This window comes from Castor canadensis, chromosome 18, assembly GCF_047511655.1.
Source record: "Castor canadensis chromosome 18, mCasCan1.hap1v2, whole genome shotgun sequence".
Classification (NCBI taxonomy): domain Eukaryota; kingdom Metazoa; phylum Chordata; class Mammalia; order Rodentia; family Castoridae; genus Castor; species Castor canadensis.
Window position 1 is genome coordinate 38,441,415 of NC_133403.1, and position 26,274 is coordinate 38,467,688.

The 26,274-nt window shown below is 37.9% G+C and overlaps 1 protein-coding gene and 1 pseudogene across 4 annotated transcripts in view; one reads left to right on the forward strand and one right to left on the reverse strand.

The window, feature by feature from the left end:
- Tmem116 (transmembrane protein 116) overlaps positions 1–26,274 on the forward strand; it is a 56,434-nt gene that overhangs the window by 18,015 nt on the left and 12,145 nt on the right. For all 4 annotated transcript variants that reach the window (XM_074060710.1, XM_074060711.1, XM_074060712.1 and 1 more), the window contains one exon: positions 23,724–23,828. In XM_074060710.1, the coding sequence (XP_073916811.1) occupies positions 23,724–23,828 (105 nt within the window). The remainder of the gene's footprint in view (positions 1–23,723; positions 23,829–26,274) is intronic.
- LOC109702095 (small ribosomal subunit protein eS7-like) lies at positions 17,097–17,749 on the reverse strand (annotated as a pseudogene).

The window sequence follows — 26,274 nt, forward strand, 5'->3', positions numbered from 1 at the left end:
TTCTGACAGAGTTTTCCCAGCTATATTGTTGTTTTGGTGGAAGAATACATTTATGGAGTTCTTTGTCATTTTCTATGATGTGACTCTGTTTCTTAAACAGCTTTCTTGAGGCATAATTGATATATAATAAACAGCAAATATTTTAGGTGTACAATTTGATATATATATTTTTTTCTTTTTGGTGGTACTGGGGTTTGAACTCAGGGTTTCCTGCTTGCAAAGCAGATGCTCTACTGCTTGAACCATGCTCCCAGTCCAAATTTGATATGTTTTGACATACGGATATACTACTAAACCTGTAACTTCAATCAGGGTAGTTACAGTAGTTCTTCACTCAGCCCAAGTTTTCTTGTTCCACTTTGTAGCTCTTTTCTTCTGCTCCTCTGTGTGTCCTACCTCCAAGTAACTAGTGCTTGGCTTCTGTCACTATAGGTTTGTTTGCACTTTCTTTCTTTTTTTTTTTGCAGTAATAGGGTTTGAACACAAGGCCTCATCATTTCTAAGCAGACGCTTTACCACTTGAGCCACTCCCTCAGCCTTGGATTCTTTTTTCTTTGTTCTTCCATTTTGGATATTACTAATCCCTCATCTTCAGGTCCACTGATCTTTTCTTCTCCAATATCTAATCTGTCCTTAATCTCATTTACAGGTGTTTTTTTTTTGTTTTGTTTTCAGAGTGTTTTACTGTGTAGCCCAGTCTGGCCTTGCACTTACAGTTCTACAGCCTTCTGAAGACTTGCATTACAGAAGTGCACTACCATGCCCAATTTACAGTATTTTTTTAGTCTCAGTCATTTTACTTTTTATCTCTGGCAGTTTAATTAACATCTTTTAAAAGTACCTTCTATATTTCAAGTCACTGAAAATACAGAATATAGATATAATGCTTTATCTTTTACTGTTAACTATAGTATCTGTTTCAGTTCTGGGTTTCGATTGATTGATTGTTCTCTTTAATACAGGTCATGAATTCTCCCCTTTCCACATGCTTGGTAATTTTTTTCTTTTTGATAGTAAGTGCTCTACCACTTGAGCCATGCTTCTAGCCCATGCTTGGTAATTTTTTATTGGGTTCCAGACATTGTGATTTTATCCTTTTGGGTACTATATATTTTTATATTACTGTTAACTATTCTTTTTCCTTATTTTAATTGACAAAAACATGTGCAACATGTTATTTTGAAATATATGTACATTTTGGAATAACTAAAGCAAGTTGTGTACATCACCTCACATGTTTAGCATCTTTTGTTTGTGGTGAGAACAGTTAAAATCTATTCTCTTGATAATTTTCAACAATAAATGCTATTAACTATAGTTATTACATTATACAGTAGCTCTCTTAAATTTATTTCTCCTAATTGAAATTTTATACCCTTTAACCAACATCTCTATTCTCCTCAGCCTCTGGTAACCCTTATTTAGTCTACTTCTTATTTATTTATTTTTGTGTGGTACTGGGGTTTGAACTCAGGGCCTTATGCTTGCAAGGCTGACACTCTACCACTTGAGTCATTCAGCCAGCCCTTTACATTGGGTATTTTCAAGATAGGATCTCTCAAATTATTACCAGGGCTGGCCTCCAACTGGTATCTTCCTGCTCTCTGCTTCCTAAGTAGCAAGCATTACAGACTTGAGCCAGTGGCACCTGGCTCTACCTCTATGTGTTCTACTTTTTAAGATTGCATATATAAGTGAGATCATGTGGTACTTGTCATTCTGTGCCTGGCTTATTTCACTTAGTATAGTATCCTTCTGGATCATCATGTTATCACAAATGACTTTAACTGGGGGCTGCTGTGTGACTCAAGTGGTAGGGCGGCTGCTTCACAAGCATGAGTTCAAACCCCAGTGCCACCAAAAAACCCCAGCAACAATAACAATAAAGCAAATGACTGTAACTGTTCTTGAATTGTATTCTTGGATGCAGTTAAATTACTTGGACATAGTTTGAATTTTTTAAGCCTTGCTTTATAATTTGTTAGGTGGTTATGGATCTGTGTTTGGTCTCAAGCACAGATTTCTCACTGTTGAGGCAAGACCTTACTGATTGCCCTATAATCTGTTGAAAACTACCAGTTTTTCTTGTCTTAGTGGTGGGAACCACTATTCCCAGCATCTCATAAGCTGTACATACTGTCTACCTAATCCTTTCAGATAGTTCTTTCCTCAATTTTGGAAAGTTGCCTTAACATATGCTAATCAGTACTTGGATGAATACTTGTGGATGACCCTGTGCAAAGCTCCGGGGTTCTCAATGCAGCTCTTTTCCCTACAGCACTCTGTCCTAAGGATTCTGGCTGCCTTAGTCTCCCTAGATCCTCAGTTTTGTCTTCTTAACTCAGAGTCAGTCAAGCCCTGTTTGTGAGCCTCCCCAAGCCTCTCTGATTCTTCCCCTTCTCTCCTCTCCCCACCCACCCATCTTACAAGGCAAATGCTCAACTGCTTGAGCCACCTGTAGCCCTTTTTGCTTTTAGTTTGTTTTTCAGATAAGGGTGTGTCTCCCCATCTCCCCTCCCTCCCTCACTGGCCTTGAACCAAGAGCCTTCTTCTGTTTCCTAATAGCCGGGACCATAAGTGGTGGTGTGTTCTTACAGCTGAAAGTGGATCTATTTTGTTGCTCTGTTTGGGAAGGTTTCAGACTCTTGTTTGGATATTTTCCTATGGAGAGATCTGTTTGAAAATCAGAAACTTCTATCAGTAAGATAGGTAAATTGTGCTGGTTTGTCAAAACATTAGAGCCTCTTTCTCCCAAAATCAGTAAGAAAAGAGCCAAGATGTCCAGATGTTTTGCCTAGATACAGGAAGTGCATTGATGGTCAGGGAGGAAGATTGGCTCAGTATAATTAGAGCAACTTTCACAAGTGCAGTTCACAAGTGCAGCACAGTCTGTGAGAAGAGAAAATGTGCACCACTGTATAAGCCATCAGAAGACAATAGTAGAAAGTGCCAAAATCAGAGGTTAGTGCATTTGGACCAGTACCAAACCAGAGTCCTATATTATGTCATCCTGTGCCTCTTTTGAGTTAAGTGTACAGCAAGACCTTTCTGTCTCTGAATTGTCTTTTGTAAAATTGATAATACCATGAGAGTAGAATGAGAACTGTTAGGGAAAAGAATGGGATCAGGAAAAGGGATAAATGAGGGTAATGCATGTATAAAATGTCATAATGAAACCTATTATTTTATACAACTAATATATGTTAATTTAAAAACTGAGAAAACCAAAGCCTAAAACTGTTCAAAGACTGCCTTAAATATAATTTGCCACAAGCTGCAGGAGACTTGAAGAGCTATTTTCATGTCTAGACTGTCTTTTTTTTTTTTTTCTGTACTGAGTTTTGAACTCAGGGCTTCACATTTACTAGGCAGGTACTTTACCACTTGAGCCATGCCTCCAGCCCTAGACTGTTTTAATCTTATGATTATTCTGTTACTGTTGACCTGTTTATCTTGACAGCTTAGGTTTTATAGAATCAGAGTTTCCTGAAATTTGTTTTCAAGTCCCTAAAGAGATCGGGGACTTGAAAACAGTACCACAAGTCTAGTACTATAAGTAATTTCTTATAGAAATTAGGATGAGAATTTTTTAATGGATATTTAGGGCCTAATCTTTACCTTTAGCCTCATTTAGTTATTAAGAATTGTTTAAAAATGTTTACTATTTTCTCCCATTTTAGAGCTTGGAATTAGATGTTATTGTTTATTCTGCTAGCCCATTAAAAAGCAAATCCAGCCTTGACTCTTTTGTCTGTCTGTGATACTGGAGCATGCAGGTACCTAATGTAATAGTCTTCAGAGTGTTAGAGACCTAGGTGGAAAGATGTTCATCCCTTAAACCTGGAGGATTTTTTTTGGCAGGGGTATTAGGGATTAAGGGTGTTTACATGTGCTAGACAACAGCTCTATCACTGAGCTCTACCCCCAGCCCTATAATTTTTATTTTTATTTTTCCTGTATTAAAACTTTTGGTATATATAATTGTAAAACTAGTACGTGTACTTGATAAAAATTAAAATACTGGACTGATAGAGTTTCTTTAAGTGGTAGAACTGCTGCCCAGCAGGTGTGAGGCCCTGAGTTCAAACCCCAGTGCTGCAAAGAAAAAAAAAGGTTTAAAATTGGGATAATACAAACATTTCAAAAAATTAAAATACTGAAGAGGGATATAAATGGAAAATTACAAGTTCATCCCCCTTTCCTGCCCCCTACTTCCACAATTTGATCAGTTTAGATGATGTGGGTCTACTTCTCAAAATTCTCTTCTAGCTGGTTGTTAAGGGAAAAAATTGGAGGTTGAGAGAGGTAGGACATTTCCTTGCTTGTATAAGCAGACAAAGAGGTCCTCACCATAGTAAAGTGAACCAGTTACCTGACCTAAATAAACAAGATGTCTAAGTTTTTGAATCTCGAGATCGAGTTCTATTCGTTGGTCAGAAAGACCCTCTTTGAACACCCACAGAGTGGGAGAAAATATTTGCCAACTATACATCAGACAAAGGACTGATAACCAGAATATACAGGGAACTTAAAAAACTAAATTTTCCCAAAACTAATGAACCAATAAAGAAATGGGCACGTGAACTAAACAGAACTTTCTCAAAAGAAGAAATTCAAATGGCCAGAAAACACATGAAAAAATGCTCACCATCTCTAGCAATAAAGGAAATGCAAATTAAAACCATGCTAAGATTCCACCTCACCCCTGTTAGAATAGCCATCATCAGCAACACCACCAACAACAGGTGTTGGCGAGGATGCGGGGAAAAAGGAACCCTCTTACACTGTTGGTGGGAATGTAGACTAGTACAACCACTCTGGAAAAAAATTTGGAGGCTACTTAAAAAGCTGGACATCGATCTACCATTTGATCCAGCAATACCACTCTTGGGGATATACCCAAAAGACTGTTACTCCAGAGGCACCTGCACATCCATGCTTATTGCGGCACTATTCACAATAGCCAAGTTATGGAAACAGCCAAGATGCCCCACCACTGACGAATAGATTAAGAAAATGTGGTATCTATACACAATGGAATTTTATGCAGCCATGAAGAAGAACGAAATGTTATCATTCGCTGGTAAATGGATGGAATTGGAGAACATCATTCTGAGTGAGGTTAGCCTGGCTCAAAAAACCAAAAATCGTATGTTCTCCCTCATATGTGGACATTAGATCAAGGGCATACACAACAAGGGGATTGGACTATGAGCACATGATAAAAGCGAGAGCACACAAGGGAGGGGTGAGGATAGGTAAGACACCTAAAAAACTAGCTAGCATTTGTTGCCCTTAATGCAGAGAAACTAAAGCAGATACCTTAAAGCAACTGAGGCCAATAGGAAAAGGGGAACAGGTACTAGAGAAAAGGTGAGATGAAAAAGAATTAACCTAGAAGGTAACACCCACGCACAGGAAATCAATGTGAGTCAATGCCCTGTATAGCTATCCTTATCTCAACCAGCAAAAACCCTTGTTCCTTCCTATTATTGCTTATACTCTCTCTACAACAAAATTAGAAATAAGGGCAAAATAGATTCTGCTGGGTATTGGGGGAGGGGAGAGGGAGTGGGCGGAGTGGGTGGTAAGGGAGGGGGTGGGGGCAGGGGGGAGAAATGAACCAAACCTTGTATGCACATATGAATAATAAAAGAAAAATGAAAAAAAAAAAAGAAAGACCCTCTTTGCCCTGTTTTGAAAACTGTTGCAAAGCTTTTGGAAAAATAGTTAGTATATATTAATCATTTCCACTGAATCAGAATTAAGAGACTGCACTAAAACAGTGGTAGGAAAAAATTCAGTTTGGGTAGAAACCTTGAGTATTGATTTATAAAACAATACAATGTCAAATGTATCCATGATTTTATTTGCATGAAATATTTTTACCTGAAAGCTAGTGATATGTTAGAGTAGTGGCTCAGTGGCTCCTAGAGTTTAGGATTTTACAAATGAGTAAAATTAATGTAACGACTCTCATCTGTAATCCTAGCTAGTGGGGAGGCAGAGATAAGGAGGATTGCAGTTTGAGGCCAGGCCAGAAAAATGTGAGAGCTTATCTCAGAAATGCTCAACACACACACACAAAATGGACTGGCAGAGTGGCTCAAGTGGTTAAATGCCTGCCTAGCTAGTGTGAGGACCTGAGTTCAAATCCCAGTACCTCAAAAAAACAAATCTAAAAATAAAATATGCAGGAGTTGTCAACTTCATGCTTTGCTAAATTAAGAACATTTAAAAAACAATTATTATCTAATTTAACAAAAGAAATAACATTTGGGTCAAGTGGCTCCAGTGGTAGAGCACTCTGCCTAGCAAGTGCAAGGCCTTGAGTTCAAACCCCAGTACTGCAAAATAAAATATTATTTTAAAAACTTGATAAAATGTAATCATGAGCAGCCATGCACTGGTGACTCATGCCTGTAATCCTAGCTACTCGGGAGGCAGGGATCAGGAGGATTGAGGTTGGAAGCCAGCCCTGGGCAAATAGTAAGACCCTATCTCAAATAACCCATCACAAAAAAGGGCTGGTGGAATGGCTCAAGGTGTAGGCCCTGAGTTCAAACACCAGTATTATCAAAAAAAAAAAAAATGTAGTCTTGATGGGACTGAGGTTTGAGCTCAGGGTTTCACACTTCCAAAGTAGGCATTCCACTGCTTGAGCCATACCTCTGGTAAAGTATAATCTTGAAGTAAATCACTGTTACTATTAGTAAATGTAGGCATATGAAAAACTCTTTATATTGCCTATAGTTTTCTACATATTTCTTATACCAATTTCAGGAATGAGCACTGATTTCTGAGTTGGCATTTGGAAATTATTGTAATAAATGACTTTTATTTAGTTTTGCTTGCTTGACTGTGGTTTGAACTTAGGCCTTCATGCAGAGTGTGCTCTCTACCACTTTAGCCATGCCTCCAGTCATTTTGCTCTTGCTATTTATTAATTTATTTATTTAGTTGTGGTGGTACTGGGGTTTGAACTCAGGGCATCATGCTTGCTAGGTAGGCAGCTTGAGCCACAGGCTTTTTTGTGTTGAGTATTTTCAAGATAGGGTCTCAGGAACAATTTTTCGGGGCTGGCCTTGAACCACAATCCTGATCTCTGCCTCCCAAATTGCTAGGATTACAGGCTTGGACCACCAGCACCCAGCTAAGTGGCCTTTTAACGTCCTTTTCAGGTTTAAGATTGTGAAGCTTCAGGCAGCATTATTATTTTTCTGTTTTGAGTTTTTTCCCCTCTGTTGGGATAGATGCAGGCTAGAAATTGGAAGTATGCTTGTGAACTCTTATAGTATTATAACTTTACTATGTGGCTGCAGTTCTTGAGTTCCTGCCTGATGCAGATAATGAAGAGTTTTGTAGAACTCTCAGAGCTATGAGGGAGGAGAGCTGGGTCAATACAGTTGGAGCACCCTTATGTAGCTTCACTGAACTGGAACACAAAAAGTCAATCATTTACTAAGAGTTAGTTTTTGTTCTGGAATTTACCTGCAAAACAAAGCGACTTTGAGAACCAAGCCATCAGAAATGGTTTTTATTTTTGATGAATAGGCTGAGATTTGGGAGTTTGCAAGTGTTATTTCTTTTGTCAACTCAGCCAACCAGTAAACAGATGTTACTGTGATGCAATAACATTTGAATCAGAAGGCTTTGTTTATACTACAGCTTCTGAGTGAAGGATGGGATTGATCCATAGTTTAAGCTGCTAAGATTTTAAACATTAAATAGATGGCTAGCTTTGCACTGAGAGAATTAATTTAGTTTTGTATAATTGTCTCCTAGATTAATCCTGGTTCAATAACACAGTCTGTTTTCTCCAAAAGGGTCTGGTAGTATTGCTCTGCTAAGATTTCTGTGTAACAGAACAATTGCTGTGGAGAGTTAAGAGGAGGGAACAGTTATTCTGCCAGACAATGTCCCAGTCAACCTTGTATTCTATTTACTGTGTGACTCAAGTTGAAATGCCAGGAGTCATAGTCTCTTAGTGGAAAGATGTAGCTTTATTCTCTGAAAGAATGTGCTACTCACATACTTCAGAGACACCAGTTTGGGTTGCAAATGACATGAAGTTTGTGGCTTAAAGTTAAGCAAAGAGTTTGCAGTCAAACAGACCTAAATTCAGAATTCAACTTTGGCACCTATTAGGTATTTTTCTTTTTTTAAGCAAGTTAACTTCTCTGAGTCTAAGTTTTCTCATGTGAAATAGGAATAAGAATGGAATTCTTAGGGTTGTTGTAAATATTAAATTAGATAACAAATGAAAAGTGCTTGCCCTAAATTAATGTAAACTATTCTTGCTATTTTTAGAGGTAAAATAGAATCTTCTTTCTTTTCAAAAACAAGATTCACCTGCAGGTCCATTGTTTCCTTCACATACTTACTGGCCTACTTCTGCATCTGCCTGGTGATAGAAGGCATAGTCTATTTAAAGTGTTACCTCATCTAGGATAGATTTCATGATCTTTGCTTGTTAATGTATTCTCAGTGCTTCCCTGACTTCTTGGACTTATCTCTCCTAACTCTAAGGCCTAACTTGTACAGTGAGTAGGGAATTACATAACATTATTGTGGCTTTTAGGGTCTTCTATTTATTTTTTTTTGTTATTGTTTGTTTATTTTTTGACAGATTTTGCTATATAGCCTAGGTTGGGCTCCAACTTGCAATCCTCCTGTTTCAGCCTCTCTGTGATTGTTTAAATAAGTGGGGTTCAAATAAACTTTTTGAGGGGCTGGTGGAGTGGCTCAAGTGGTAGAGCTCCTGCCTAGCAAGCATGAGGCCCTGAGTCCAAACCCTAGTACCATAAAAAAAAAAAGAAAAACTTTTTCAAATCGATAGCAAAAAATAGAAAATTTCAGCTTATTGACATATAATTGACAAAAATTGTGAGAGTATTTTTATACTTGATTGAAAACTTTTTTTTTTTTTTCTGGTGGTACTGGGGTTTGAACATAGGGCTTTGCACTTGCTAGGCATGCGCTCCACTGCTTAAAGCCATGCCTCCAGCTCAGGAAATGGTTTTCTGTGATAAGCTTGAACTGCCATCTATTCAAGATATTTTTACAAAGAATAAGTTTTAAGTATATTTTAGGGGAATATAGGGGAGATTTTGGGCAAATAAGTGCTTACCTTCATTTTTTATTTAATAGGGGAAGCAAAATAGTTTCTGCCAACTAATGAACCTTAAATATGTCAGTTAAACATAAGTAACTCATGGTCTTATTTTTCTTAGTATAAAAACAAGATGAAATGTCAGCATGTATGTTCTTTTCGCTCATAAAGTAAAAAATACATATGTAAGATTGAGCAGAGAGTTTTGCTCCTTCTCTTCCCTTTCAGATTCTTCTTTGCATAGTAGCCATTAATATTTGCCTCACTGGAACTTAGAAGAATAAAAATGATGGATTTGAGTCTCTCAAAAGAATATAAAGTAGTTAGGATGATAAACTCATAATTATTTACCTCTCTGCCTTTGGAAAATGTTAATATCAATTGCAAAGGTTAAAATTGTTAGTATCTCTGAGGCTTTTTACAAGTATTTAAATTTGAAAACTTCAAGGAAGGTCATACTTAGAATGCTTGCATATGCAATCTGTCAAATGTGATGACATCCTGGTTCCCTCTATTGGACTTAATTAAAATTTTAAGTAAAATTACCTATTGTGTCCGTTCCTCTCTTCCCCCTTCCCTCCTTCGTTTTCTCCCTTCCTCCCTTCCTCCCTCCCTCCCTTCCTCCCTTCCTCCCTCCCTCCCTTCCTTCCTTCTGTACTGGGGTTTGGACCTGTTGTTTCTTTGTTTCTTTCTTTCTTTCTTTTGTAGTACTGGGGCTTGAACTCAGGGTCTACATCTTGAGCCACTCCACCAGCCCTTTTTTGTGAAGGGTTTTTCTGAGATAGTGTCTCATGGAACTATTTGCCTGGGCTGGCCCCCAACCATGACCTTCCTGATCTCTGCTTATTGAGTAACTAGGATTACAGGTGTGAGCCACTGGCGCCTGGCAAACCTGTTGTTTCTTAAGGCATCTGTTTTCTTAGCATAGAATGGTCAGTGTTTAGGTGTCAGAGAGGAAGGCAAGAGAACCAGATAACATTTCAAATTTTACTGCCTGAATTGGAGAGCCAGTAATTTAGAATTTAGAGGACATTAGTTCCTGCTATAGACCATTATTTTTCTTACATGTTTACCACAGTAATGATGGAAAAGTTTTTGGGATCTTTATGAATTTTTTCAGATAATTAAAATTCCATATGCTCAATGGCTGCTGATGAAGGAACTCAGTTGTTAGATAAATATTTATTGAATGCTTACAGTGTATTAGTCACACTAGCCTCTGGAACACACATTGGTACACAAGGTAATGAATTTCCCATTCTCATGGGGTTTATAGTTCTAGTAATAATTCACCTTGATTTGTGTAGTGATTTGTTGTATATAAACTCTGTGCTAAGCTACTGGGAGGTGAGATGGACTGTGTTTATTGGTGGTGAAAAAAAAAGTCAGGAATGAAAACTGTTTTTGAGGAGACCTAGATTTAGATTTAATAGAGAAAGACTTTAAACACTTATGATAAATGTGTTGAAAGAATTAAGGGGAGCAGTTGGTACAGGAAGGTATGATAACATTTACTCGTCAAATAGAGCATATCAATGAAAACATAGAAATTATTCTTTAAAAGAACCAAGTGAAAATTCTGAAGTTAAAAACTGCCTAGCATGTGCAAAGCCCTAGGTTTGGTTCCCAAGCCCTGAAAAGAAAAAGTATAATAACTGAAGTAAAAATTTCATTAGTGGAACTCAGTAGTAGATTTGAGTTGCTAGAAGAAAGAATTATGAACTTAAAGACAGATCAATACAGATTATGTACTGAAAAGAACAGAAAGAAGAAAGAAGGAAAATGAACAGGTGTCATAGTAATAGGGGATAGTGTTAAAATGCCAGGGTATGTGTAATATTACCAGAGGAGAGGAATGAGAAAAGGATGTGAATGGCCAGAAACTTCTCTAGTCATTTATCTAAAAAATTCAAAAAACTCCAACAAGGACAAATGCAAAGAGATCCACATTCAAACGTATCCTTATCAACATATGGAAAGCCAAAGATAAAGAAAAATCTTGAAAGCAGCCAGAGAAGCAACTAAGCAACTCTTTTTTTTTTTAATGGTACTAGGACTTGAACTCAAGGCCTTCACCTCGAGTCTCTCCACCAGCCCTATTTTTGTGATGGGTTTCTTTCAAAATAGAGTCTCATGGAACTATTTGCCTGGACTGGCTTCAAACCATGATCCTCCTGATCTCTGCCTCCTTGAGTAGCTAGAATGATAGGTGTGAGCCACCGGCACCCAGCTTATTTATTTATTTTTTAATTTAGCTAAGGTTTATTTCATAAAGCAGGGAGAAATAGAAGGAGAGAGGAGAGACAGTAGCTCCCACTCCCCCATGTGCAGGGAGTAGGAGTAGAGAGGCTCTAAGAAGCAACTCTTTTTTTTTTTCCTTTTTCTTTTATTATTCATATGTGCATACAAGGCTTGGTTCATTTCTCCCCCCTGCCCCCACCCCCTCCCTTACCACCCACTCCGCCCCCTCCCTCTCCCCCCCATCAATACCCATCAGAAACTATTTTGCCCTTATTTCTAATTTTGTTGTAGAGAGTGTATAAGCAATAATAGGAAGGAACAAGGGTTTTTGCTGGTTGAGATAAGGATAGCTATACAGGGCATTGACTCACATTGATTTCCTGTGTGTGGGTGTTACCTTCTAGGTTAATTCTTTTTAATCTAACCTTTTCTGTAGTACCTGTTCCCCTTTTCCTATTGGCCTCAGTTGCTTTAAGGTATCTGCTTTAGTTTCTCTGCTTTAAGGGCAACAAATGCTAGCTAGTTTTTTAGGTGTCTTACCTATCCTCACCCCTCCCTTGTGTGCTCTCGCTTTTATCATGTGCTCATAGTCCAATCCCCTTGTTGTGTTTGCCCTTGATCTAATGTCCACATATGAGGGAGAACATACGATTTTTGGTCTTTTGGGCCAGGCTAACCTCACTCAGAATGATGTTCTCCAATTCCATCCATTTACCAGCGAATGATAACATTTCGTTCTTCTTCATGGCTGCATAAAATTCCATTGTGTATAGATACCACATTTTCTTAATCTATTCGTCAGTGGTGGGGCATCTTGGCTGTTTCCATAACTTGGCTATTGTGAACAGTGCCGCAATAAGCATGGGTGTGCAGGTGCCTCTGGAGTAACAGTCTTTTGGGTATATCCCCAAGAGTGGTATTGCTGGATCAAATGGTAGATCGATGTCCAGCTTTTTAAGTAGCCTCCAAATTTTTTTCCAGAGTGGTTGTACTAGTCTACATTCCCACCAACAGTGTAAGAGGGTTCCTTTTTCCCCGCATCCTCGCCAACACCTGTTGTTGGTGGTGTTAAGAAGCAACTCTTTATGTACACAGGGGGTCCTTGGTTAGAAATAATGGCTGACTTCTCATCAAAAGTGATGGAGGCCAGAAGGCAGTGGGATAACATACAAAAGTGTCAAAAGAATAATGTAGAAGGTTCCTGACTTAGGCAGTTCAACTTTCAACTTTAAAAGATGTGAGAGCAGTATGCATTGGGTAGAAACTATACTACAAATTTTGAATTTTGATCTTTTCTTGGGCTGACAATATGAAGTACATTACCCTCATGTTCCTGGCACTGGCAGTGAGCCAGCCGCAGCCGCCTTAGCTATGTAACCATGAGACTAAGCCACTAGTACTCGATATTGTCCTGTGGTGCTAAGCTGCAGTGTTCAGTAGGTTAAATGCATCTTCACCTTATATTTTCTATTTATGATGGATTTATTGGGATAATCCCCCCTCAAAAAAACAGAGTATCTGAATAGCTCCACTTTTGGTCCTTTTTTGTGCTATTGTATTATAACACATTACATCTATATCTGTTACAAACCAACAATACATGGTTATAATTATTCTTTTCTATAATGGTATATCTTTTAAGGAAGCTAAGAGAGGAAAGTGTAGCATAAAATATAGTTATATTAGCCTTCTTATTTACCATTTTTTTTTATTCCTGTGGATTTCATTTATCATATGGCATAATTTTCTTTTTCTTTTCTTTTCTTTTGGTAAGACTGGAATTTTAAGTCGGCCTCACTCTTACTAGACAGGAGTTCTGTCACTAGAGCTATGCCTCCAGAGTTTTTGTTTGTTTGTAGAGTCTCTTGCTTTTTGCCTGGGGCCAGCCTCCACTATCCTTCTACCTCAGCCTCCCACATAGGTGGGATTACAGGCTGGAACCACCATGAGCAGCTTGTTTGTTGAGATAGGGTCACCATCATTTTGCCCAAGCTGGCCTCAAATTGAGATTCTCCCTGCCTTCACTTCTTGAGTAGCTGGGATTATAGGTATGAGCATGCCTGGCAATATTGTATAAATTTCTTGTGACAGTATTGTCTTATTTGCACTCCTACTTTCATGTTATTGTCAAATAGTTTACCTTTTGTATATGTTATAGGCTCCAGAATACACATTAGCTCAATACATTTTAGAACATTTTCATTACCCCAATATCCTATACCTCTTATCTATCTTATTACCCTCCAATTCCTCCTTTCTTTGTCCTAGGTATTTATGTCTTTCTCTTTCTGTCTCTCTGTACACATTTCTGTCTGTCTCTTTCTTGATGTTTTAAGATAGGGTCTTATGTATCCCAGGTTAGCCTTGAACTCATGATCCTCTGCCTGAGTGCTAGGATTATAAGCATGTACCACCACGCCCAGTTCTGTACTTTCTATTTCTGTAGTTTTTTCTGTTCTGGACATTTCATATAGATGGACTCATACAATATGTGGTCCTTCATGACTGGCATTTCTCACTAGGTGTTTTTAAGATTCATCCACTGTAATATGTATCAGTACTTCATTTTTTGCTGAATTATATTCCATTGCATGGAATATTAAATGCACATTTTCTTTATGTATTCATTAATGAATGAACATTGGGTTGTTTCTGCCTTTGGCTTTTTTTTTTTTTTTTTGGTTTGTTCATACTGGGATTTGAACTCTGCCTTGTGCTTGCTAAGCACACTCTCTACCATTTAAGCCATGCCCCCAGTCCCACTTTGCTTATATTGAATAATGACACCCTGAATATTTGTGTGTAAGTGTTTATGTAGACTTTTTTTGGCAGTACTGGGCTTTGAACTCAGGGTCTCATGCTTTCTAGAAGGCACTCTACCACTTGAGCCACTCCACCAGCCCTTTTTTGTTTTGGGTATTTTCAAGATAGGGTCTGGCTTCAAACTGCAGTGCTCCTACTCAAAAGGATTACAGGAGTGAGCTACCAGCACCTGGCTGTGTGGATGTATTTTTATCTCTCAGACATATAATTCAAATAGAATTGTTAGGTCATATGGTAACTCTGCTCAAACTTCTGAGGTATTTTCCGTTTTCCAAAGTGACTGCAACGTATACGTCGCCATCAGTAGCATGTAAGAGTTTCAGTTTCTCCACATCAGTGTCAACAGTTGTTATGTCTGTTCTTTTGATTGTAGCCACCCATTTCAGTTTCTCTAGTTGGCTTTGAATGTCAGTCTGCACTTGTGTTCTTTACGTTAACTGCTTTTGGTCCCATTGTATTCCTTTGTATTTGTTAGTGTATTCAACTGGTAATATTTTCTGTCTGTGTCTATGAGATATATTGTTCTGTAGTTTTTTGCGATGGGGACAATGTAACTAATGTACAATATAAGCCTAATCAAATTGTCATTATAAATTTCCTCCTGTATAATGAATATATCATAATAAAAAATTTAAAAAAAAAGAAATTTGTCATGCTGGGCATGGTGATACATGCCTGTAATTCCAGCACTTGGGAGGCTGAGGCAGGAGGACTACAAGAGTGAGACCTACCTGGCTACATAGTGAGACCTTGTCTCAGGAAAAAAGTAAAATGACGATGTTCATAAAAAGAAAAAAAATAAATTTGTCAGTTTGTCAGGGTTGCAGGGTGTACCTCCGTACACTCAGAGCTTCACACTTGCAAAGCAGGTACTCCACTGCTTGAGCTGTGGCTCCAGTTCATCTTGCTCTGGTTATTTTAGAGATGGTATCTCATGAACTGTTTACCTAGGCTGGCCTTGAGCCTTGAGGGGTGATCCTCCCAATCTCAGCCTTCTAAATAGCTAGGATTACAGGCATGGCCACCAGCACCTGGCAATATGCCGCATTTTTATTGTCATTCAGTTCAACGTATTTTTTTCTCTTTTGAGTTCCTCTTTGTTCCATAGATGCCGGGCTGGGGATGTGGCCACTGGTAGGGCACTTGACTAGCATATGCACTACACACAAAAAGTATTTTAACTAAAATATTTGTTGATTTTCCAGACTTATTTTTGTGATTCATTAATAATTACTGCTCTCAGAGAACATACTGTTTCAATTTCAGTCCTAGACTTACTGAGATTTGTTTTATGGCAAATGTGATCTGTCTTGGAGAGTGTTCCCCAGAATGTATAATCTGATTCCATCCCACTATCTAACCTGCAGACTTCACTCAGATTTTTTAAATTGCTCCATTAAGGTCTTTTTTTTTTTTCTGTTCCAGGATTGCATCTATGACCATATATTAATACATTACATCTTTAATCTGTGACAGTTCCTCAATTGTTCTTTTTAACATTTTGGTGGTACTGGGGTTTGAACTCAGGGCCTTGCACTTGACAGGCAGGTGCTCTACCACTTGAGCCACTCCTTTAACCCTTCTTCTTAGCAATTTCGAAAAGTACTGGCAGATTATGTTGTAGTGTCACTCACTTTGGGTTTATCTGACATTTTTTGTGTTTAAATACAGAAAATGCATTTTGGAAAGAATACCACAGAAGTAACATTACATGTTTTTCAGAACATCATGTTCTGAAGGCAGATGTTACCAGTACATCTCGTTGGTGTTGCTCACTTTATTTGGTCAAGGTGATTTCTGCCAGGTTTCTACTTTTCTCTAACTAATGGGTCTCCTTGGAGAAATACTTTGAAACTCTGTACACATCCAGTTGTTGAATAAAATCCACTGATTTTATTCTTTGATGATTCTTGCCAAAATTGTTATTATTTTGGTGTTTGCTTTATGTATTTAATATTGGAATGCCACTATAGGGAGGAAGTTTTACTTCTCCAATTATTTATTTGTATCAGGATGGACTCATGGATTTTATTTTATGGTTTTTAATCTATTACTTGATTAATGTTATCTCTCTCTTTTTTTTTTTTGGTGATACTGAGGTTTAAACTCAGGGTCTCTTGGTTGCTAGGCAGGCTCAAGTGAGCCACTCGGACACCCCTGTTTTTGTGTTGGATTTTTTTGAGATGGGGTCTCAAACTTTTTGCCTGGTCTGGCTTTTTTTTTTTTTTTTTCTGGTCTGGCTTTGAACTGCTTCCTACCAGTCTCTGCCTCCTGAGTAGCTAGAATTACAAGTGTGAGACACCAGCGCGTGGCCTGTTATTGTTTCTTTTGTCCTAGATGCTATGAGATTCCTTCAAGTTGGCTTCTATATCTTTTAAAGAAATTATCTAGGGCTGACAGAGTGGCTCAAGTGCCAGAACGCCTGCTTAGCAAGCCTGAGGCCCTGAGATCAAACCCCAGTACTGCCAAAAATAAATTAATTAATTAAAAAATAAACATAAATTACATTTGGGTTGGAGAAGTGGCTCAAGTGGTAGAGTGCCTGCCTAGTAAGTGTGAAGCCCTGAGTTCAATCCCCAGTACCACCAAAAAAAAAAAAAATTAAAAAGAAAAGAATACCAAATAAAATGGAGGCAATCCACCAGCCCCAGATGAAACACTGGTTTTCTTAAAAAAAGAAAGGAAAAAAAAAAAAAAGAAATTATCTTTTGCTGTTTTTGAGACAGGCTGTTGCTATGCAGCCAGGCTGGCATCTTGATCCTTCTGCCTCAGTCTCAAGTGCAGGGAATACAGGCCTGCAACCACTCCCTGTTCTGGTGGGCTTTGAAATGCTTCCTTACTTGTCACCACAGGCAGTTCCAGCTTTTTTTTTTTTTTTTTTTTTTTTACTATGAGTTATACTTTATTCAGTCATTTTTGTTTACAACTGAAACTGTGGGAATTCAAAATTAGCATCCATGTCAGTGAGTTTCTTATACACACCAGAAAACATTTCAGCCTTGTGTTCCACATTGTTTTGCTGTATTTATCCAAATGAACCTTTATGAGCCACTGCCATACAGTTTCACACGGGTTCTCTTGCCCACAGTTGCACTCGGAATGACCAAGTCCTCAAGGATGGCATCCTACACAGCTGTCAGGATGTGGTTCTGGGTTTGCTTATTTTTCATACGACTTTTTTGAGTTGACTTAGGCAGAATTCTTTTCTGGATGATGGAGACCATGTGCTTCCCACCTAACTTTTCACCAGTTTACTTACTAGCTGGACTTGGATTTTCTGGAAAGACTTAAGTTGAGGAACTGGAACAAAAATTATGATAGCTTTGCAACCACCACCAACTTCAATTTCCTTGGCCGCTGTGATGTTGAGTTTCCCGCAGCTGCGCCATGAGGTCCGAGTTCATCTCCAGCTCGAGTGGCTGCCTGACTCCAACTCATCTGGGTTCTTGCCATTGGGGTTCACGATCTTGGCGCTTGAGCTGAACGTGGCCTTGTCCTTGAGAAGTGTCTGCTTAGGAAGAGCAGTTCCAGTTTAAACTGTACTTCCTCTTTCCCAACCGTATCTTCAGCCATTTGTCCAAGGAGCTCAGATTTCTTGTATTGGAGAATGGCATTTAGAAACCCAGAACTAGTTGTTAGTGCGCTCCTTCATGTTGGAGCATCACTGCTTTCAGGCCCTGTGAGCAGACATGGCAAGGAAAAAATTGCATGTGCACTCGTATATCTTTCCCTAGATATGTATCAAACTAACTTAGTTGATACTAATGTCACTAATTCTGATTCAATACTAGAATTTATTCTAATATTTCTCATTTCTTATTTGTAAATCTTTGTTTTATGATAAGAAAACTAGTCCTATATGTTTATTTATTTGCTTAGTTCTAGAGTTTATATAAAGTGGTTTGAGAATTGCTAACCCATATCCCTGTGCAAAGCAAATTTATTGACTGGAGTATAATATTTGTTTACTGTTCTTTTAAAACTATTTTTAATTGACTATAGCAATTGTATATATTTATGGGTATAATGTGATGTTTTAGTAGCTATTGACCTTATGGAATGACTATATCAATTTAATTACTGTATATATCACTTTAGATACTTACCTCTTTTGTGAGATACTTATATTGGTTTAGTTCTTTTACTAAGGCATGACCCTTAAGGAGTCTACACTGAAGCTTTCACATAGATCTATCCACTTAGCATTATTAGAACTCACACACTTTCCAACCCTATTTGAGATTTTGGAAGTAGTTTCCTGACTGGTATTCTTTGCTCTGCCTTATCATGCCTCAACATACACACATCTTAGTTTTCAGCAAGATTCAAAGGGATCCCTATGAAAATATCTGGAGGTCTCACTCTGTGTAAGACCTTCTCATTGGTACTTTAAAGGGCTCTGTCTTATCAACGTAATAAAACCCATGTACTGTGCTTAGATTCCTCCTGCTTGCACTGTGTTCTGGAAGATCCTCTAGGAAAAGAGCTGGGGCAATCATAGGACTTAGTTGGTTTGTTTCACTTCTCTTAGGTATCATTGTACTATGTCACCTGTTGTCTAAAGTTTTGAAATGTGTTTTTTCCAGTTTTCCATTATTTTTAATAGAAAGCCAAGTTCACTACCAGTTTCCTTTTTTATGTACCAGGGTTTTGAACTCAGGACATTGCACTCCCAATCTTTGCCTCCCAAGTAGCTGGGATTGCAGGCATGAGCCACTGTGCCTGGCTACTAGTTGCTTTTTTTATGATTGGATATAGAAATCTGGCTCATTTTTTAATTAACAGGGGTTCCATTTGTGTGTCTGAGTGTGTGTGTGTACGTGTGTTTGAGCCAGATATTTTTGCTTTTAGTTTATTTTTCAGGTAGGTGTAGGTTGACCTCAGACTATGATCCTCCTCCTTCTGCCTCCTGAGTAGCTCGGTTTATATGTCACCGTTAGAGTCTTTTTAAACAATATTCCTTTCTAGCCTAAGGCATGAAGATATTTTCTTCTATTTTTTTTTCATTCACCATTATACAAATGAACATTCTATATTTTTAATCAGTTTCTAGGGTTTTGCTTATCACATTTGGGTCTCTAATGACCCTGAAACTGATATTTGTGTATGAAATAAGTTTGTTACTAAGGTTCATTTTTTCCAAAGTGGATTCACACATATCCCCAAACTATTTATTGAAAAGTATACTTATTCTCCCAATTTGCAGTACCAACTTTGTCATATACCAAGGTTTCATATATGGAAGGGTCTGTGTCTTAGCTCATATGTTTTTTTCTTTGACAGAATTTTACTTTGTAGCCCAGGCTGGCCTAAACTTGCAGTCCTCCTGCCTCCGCCTCCTAAAAGCTGGGATTATAGGCATGCATCACCATTCCTGGCTCAATAAGTTTATTTATTTTTAATTTTAATTTTAGTTTGAACTCAGGACTTCATACTTGCAAAGCAGCTACCACTTGAGCTATGCCTCCAGTCCATTTGGCTTTAGTTAGTTTAGTAATGGGGTCTCTCAAACTATTTTCCTGAGCTGGCCTCAAACTGTAGTACTCCCAGTCTCAGCCTGGATTTCAGGCATGAGCCACTGGCACCTGGTCCAAGTTTGTTTTTGATGTTATAAGAAACTGCCAAATTGTTTCCCAAATTGGCTGCATCATTTTGGATTTGCACAGACAGTGCACGAGAGATTCGTCTGCACCATATTGCACAGACACTGGGTAGTGTCATCCTTTTCATGTTAGCCTTTCTACCAGGTGAGTAATTATATCTCATCCTGGCTTTAATTTCTATCTCCCTAATGTCTTACAAAGTTGAGCTTTTTTTGTGGTGCTTATTTACCTTTAGCCTCTCTTTTGTGGTAACATGTCTTTTCAGATATTTTTCTCATATTAAATTGGATTGTTCATCTCATCAGTTATAAGAGCTTTTTTTTTTAAAGTAATATATATTCTGGATATGAGTCCTTTATCAAATATGTGACTTACAAGTACTTTTTCCCAAGTGAAAACTTGCATTTTCATTTGCTTAGCAATTCCTTTTTTTTTAGATTTTTTTTTGAGATTAAATTGGTATAACATAAAATTAACCATTTAAAGTGAGTAATTCAGTGGTGTTTAGAACATTTAAAATGCTGTATAACCACCACTTCTATCTAGTTTCAAAACAATTTCACCACTCAAAAAGGAAACACTATACCCATTTGCAATCGTTCCCTATTCCCATCTCCCCCAACACTGGCAACTACAGCTTTGCCTTCTGACCCTAAAGATTTGCCTAGTCTGAATATTTAATATAAATGGAATAATATAGTTCATGATCTCTTGTGTCTGGCTTGTTTGACTTAGCATAATGTTTTGTAGGTTTATTTTCATTGTAGCTTGTACCTTTTCATGATTGAATAATATTCCATTGTATGGATATTCCACAATTTATTTACCCATTCATCCATTTAAGTAGTTTCCATCTTACGGATATGGTACATATTGCTTCTCTGAACATGTGCATGTATACTTTGCAGTCAGTTCTTTTGGAGTGCAACTGATGGATCCAACGGAGGCCCTATGTTAGGCTATTTGAGGAAGCACTGCACTTTTCCATAGCACTTGAGCCATTTTACATTCCCATCAATAAAGTACTAAGATTCCACCTTCTCCAATTCTGTTCCAGTGTTCATTGCTTTTCATTGTTTGAGAATTGTCATTCTATCAATTGGAAGTGGTACCTCACTGTATTGCATTTTCTAATTGGTGATGTTGAGCTTTAGAGGATCTTTAAATATAAGCCTATTTTAGTCCTTTGTTCATTTTTAATCAGGTTGTCTTTTTGTTGTTGTATGAGTTTTTAAAATATATTCTGAGTACATTTTTATCAGATATATGATTTGCAAACAGCATTTCTCCAATTCTGTAGGTAATCCTTTCACTATTTTAGTAATATCTTTTAATGCACAAAAGTTGGAAAAATAACTTATTGAGTTATGTTTTTTATGTTTGAGTTTCACCAAACATAAAATTAACCATTTTAAAGTGACTTAATACATTCACAGTATTGTGCAACCACCGTATATATCTACTTCTAAAACATTTCCATGGGGCTGGGAGCGTGGCTCAAGTGGTAGAACAATTCCTAGCAAGTGCAAGGCCCTGAGTTCAAACTCCAGTACTTCCAAACAAACAAACAAACCAAACAATTACAACTATAGCAACAACAAAACCTGATTTCCATCACTTCAAGGTAAAACCCCTTAACTCTTTAAACAGTTTCTCCTCATCTCCCCTACTCCCAGCCTCTGGAGACCATCAGTCAGTATTCTGTCTCTATGGCTTTATCTTTTTGTTTTGTTTTGTTTTGGTGGTACTGGGGTTTGAACTCAGGGCCTTGCACTTGCTAGGCCAGCGCTCTACCACTTGAGCCATGCTCCCAGCCTTTTTTGTTTTTATTTTCCAAATAGGGAAATCCTCAACTCCAGCGTAGTGGGGATTACAGGCATGAGTCACTGTGCTCAGCATTATCTTCTTGAATATTTTATATTCAAGGATCATTCAATGTGTAACCGTTTGTATCTGTCTTTGTTCACTTAGCATAATGTATTGAAAATTGATCCATATTGTAACATCATTAGAACTGATTCCTTTTTAGTGCAGAATAATATTCAATTGTATAAATATACCACAAATTATTTATGTATTTATCTGCTGATGGACATTTGGGCTGTTCTCATGCACGTACAGGTACTTAAAAAAAGTAATTCAGTTCCTTTGGGCATATGCCTGAGATTAGAACTGCTGAATTATCCGTTTTCATTTTTGGTATTCTTTTCTAAACTTTATCTTTGAATTGGCATACATTAATGATATGATGTGATTTCATGATGATAATTCTGTCCATGTGTATCACTACAGTGTACTTTGAACAGGTTCACTCCTCCATCGTCTTCCTATTCTTCCCCTTTCTCCTCCCCTATTCTTAATTTATTAGTATAGTTCCGAATTTCTGTCTGCTGTCATATGCTTTCTACCTGGAGAACTTCCTTTTTTTTTTATTGTGGGTTGTACTAGGGTTTGAACTCAGGGCCTCACACTTGCTGGGCAGGCACTACCACTTGAGCTACTGTGCCAGCCCTTTTTTTGTTGGATCAGGAGGATCATGGTTTGAAGCTAGGCAAATAGTTCATGAGACCTTATCTCAAAAAACCCAATACAAAAAAAAAAAAAAAAAAGTAACAGGGTGTCAGAGTGGCTCAAGTGGTAGAGTGCTTGCTTAGCAAGTATGAGGCTGAGTTCAAGCCCCAGTACTGCCAAAAAAAGCATGAAGAAAACACACCAAACTATACTGTAATCAAATTCTGTAAGCAAATGATGAACGGAAAATTCCAGAAGCAGTCAGAGTAAAAAAAAATAAATTTATACACAGGAGCAAAGGTAAGAAAGATAGCAGATTTCTTATTAGAAACTGCATCCCTGAAAACAGGAACAACATCTTTAAAATTCTGAAAGAAACGAAAAAAACCCTGTCAATCTGGAATTTTATACAAAGGAAAAATGCCTTTTAAGAAAAATGTAAAAAATAAATGCTTTTTCAGACAAACAGAAACTGAGAATACACTGAAGCAGATCACTATAAGACCAGAAGAGAAGAGGGCGAATGATGGATAGGGTGACTACAACTAAGATATATCTTAAACACATATATAAACACCACAGTGCATCCCCCTGTGCAACTACTGTATGCTAATAAAATCATTAAAAATAAAATGGACCACCTAGAGAAAAAAGACTGGAAAATTAATAACTTTTCAATGAGCTATAGGATTAAGCAGTAAAACATATATGGAATTGAAATTCCACAAGGAGTCAAGAGGGAGAGAGAAACACAAAAAAGTTTGAACAATCAATAGCTGAAATGTTTCCACATTTACTATGAACCGTCTCCCTCTTCCTTCCTCCTCCCTTTACATGGTCCATTTTAGATAATTTTTGTTCTGTGCCTTCATGTTTACTAGTCTTGTCTTTTGCGGTTTCTTATCATTCACATTTTTCATTTCATGTGTCATATTTTTTATTTCTAGAAGTTAAGTCTGGGTGTTTTTGTATCTTCCATTTCTCTTTGTGTCATGCCCAGGCTTTTTGCTTTCCTCTATCTTTTTTTCTGATTTAGGAAAAAATTGGAGAGTGTTACTTAGATACAGTTAACTTAGGTATCTTATTATAGTAATGAAAAATTGACTAATACAATTGACTAATAAAATTCATTAGGAATGAAAATCCTTATTCTCTTTTCAACTAAAAAATAAGGTATTTTATGATAGCGTCATAAAAATGGATCTCTAGGTGAGAAGTGGATAATGCTATGGTTCTTCTGAAAATACAAAAAAATAAAATGAAGAAGTTAAATGTGTTTTAGGTAGGCCTGGGTAGAATACCTGAACTTGGCCTGGCTTGTGGTAAGGATGCTAGGAGCCAGAAGGTAGGATTCTTATATTAGAAAATAATGGAATGTATGTAAGGAAGTCAGAGTGGGACAGTTACGATGGATTGTTTTGATTTTCATGTAGATATTCTACATTTCCTCATTTCTCTACACCATCAATTACATCTGGTATCTGTATACAGAGCTGAGAATGAGACACAATCAGACTGGACAGAGCACATCTCCAATGGTAAGTTTTAATCAGAGTTAGTAGTGAAGAATAATACACTAATATAAGCCCATAGGTCCCTGCCAAACAGTGTAAGCACTCAATACTAGTGAGGTGAATTTGTGGAGGCTAATCAAAGAAAGAAAACCTATTCCCACAGAATTTCTGTTCTTCTCCCTTCCATACGGACTCAAAACAGGTTTTATTAGAGAAAACATTTGCAGGACTGACATTCCTGTATGGTTTGATTCAGTAAGGAAATCTTTGGCTCCATGCCAACCCATCATTGGTTCTAAAGTAAAGAAAAGGTCTTGGAGAAGAGCCAGGGAAGGTACTCTATCTGCTAACATGGTTAGAGAAGGAGAGTGTGTGTACTGCTCTGCTGTTTTTCTTCAGTGTATGGGGTGACAGGTATTGGTTTGCAGAAAGGTGGAGAAATTAATGTGATAGTCAGAAAGCATGAATCCAGAGAATAGTTGCCTTCCCTCTGATTCAGTTTGGGGCACCATCCAGCATTGCAGTGATGAAAGAGGGGAATGCTAAGTCTAGATTCTTGAGTGTGTACATATTTTACATGTTGCATGTTTCAACTATTTCAGGTGTACAGTTCAGCAACTTTTAAAGTAGATTTACCAAGTTGTGCTATCATCATCAAAAATCAACTTCAGAACATTTTCTTTCCCCTAACAAAATTCTTCATAACCCTTTACCATGAATCTCCTTTTTACCTTCTGCACCAGGCATCCACTAACCTACTTTCTGTCTCCTAGACTGGCCTTTTCTGGACACACATGTCAGTGCAGTAATACTGCATGTGGCCTCTGGTGCATGGTTTCTCTCACTCAGCAGAATGCTATCGGAGTTCATATATTCTAGCATGTAAAAATAAGCCATTGCTTTTTATTGCTGAGAGTAGTTCATTGTGTAGTACATTGAGTTTCTTCTGATTTTTTCAGTATGTCACTGACTGATCTCGGCAGATGATATTTTTGTAATGTTATCAATTTTCATTTCTTTAACTATTTTAATCTTATTATATATCTTACTGGGACTGGCTTAGAACCACGATCCTCTGATCTCTGCCTTCCTGAGTAGCTAAGATTACAGGTGTGAGCCACTGGCGCCTGGCTCTGCTTTAATTTTTGAATAGAGTCTTGCATTTTTGCCCAGGCCAGTCTGGACCACTATCCTTCTATGTACACCCCCCACAAAGCTGGGATGACAGGCATGCGCCACCATGCCCAGGTTATTGAGATGCAGTCTCATAAGCTTTTTGCCTGGGGTGGACTTGAACCATGATCCCTGAGCTCCGCTTCCTGTGTAACTAGAATTATAGATGCAAACCACCACACCCAGCTCTGGTCTACAAATTCAAACTGCTGCTTAGGTCCCATGCCTTGTTTGTCCCTGGCACATGGAACCTCCAACTCCTCCCTTGCATTTTATTAAATTTAAAAGGTAGTGCTAATCTTATTTCTGCAGTATTCATTCTGATGTTTTTTTGGTGGCACTGGGATTTGAACTCAGGGCCTTGTGCTTGCTAGGCAAATACTCTTTAACACTTGAGCCACATCCTCAGCTCTTTTTTGCTTTAGTTATTTTTCAGATAGGGTCTTGTACTTAAAGCAATCCTACCTATGTCTCCAAAGAAGCTTGGATTATAGACCTGCTCCATCACACCCAGCTTGTTTATTAAAATGGTTCCCACTAACTTTTCGTCCAGGCTGTCCTTGAACTGCCGTCCTCCAATCTCTGCCTCCTCATTAGCTGGTGTTACAGGTATTTTCCACCATACCCAGCTCTGTTAGAGTTTTTCCAAGGGGAATTTTCCAGTGTTTTCCTGGAGCTTACAGATAACTTACAGAACAAATGAAGGTGGTATTCTGTTGAGCACATGATGAAACTCAATAAATATTTGTTGAATGAATAAGTGGGAGAGACTCAGGGCTATCTACCCTTTTACAAATTTGTCTGCATAGAGAATACTAGAAGTGGGCATTTAAGGTAAATCTGGAGATCTGTCTTTGAGATCATATTCTGTCACTTGTCTACTGTATGGTCTTGGGCACATCATTGCCCCCTTTTTTTTTTTTTATCTTAAAATGAAGTATTAGTCTGTATAATCTTTAATATCCTTTGTAGCACTAAGATTCTATGATTCTATGAAATACTCATCTGACTGACTTAAGAAGACACTCCTTTTTTTTTTTTTTAGCCGTGTTCAAGATGCTCACTGTTGAGAGAGGGGGCAAAGAATGCTTTTAAAAGTTCTCTTTCTCTCTCTCTCTCTTCCCTCCTCTCTCTTTCTCTCTCTCCCTCCCTCCCTCTCTTTCCTTCTCCCTCTCTCCCTCCCTCTTCCCTCTTTCCCTTTTCCCCTCTCTCCCTTTCTTTTACCCTCTCCCTTCCTCTTTTCCTCCCTCCGGAAAGAAAAAAGGACAGGGGAAAATCATTGAATAAATTACCATAG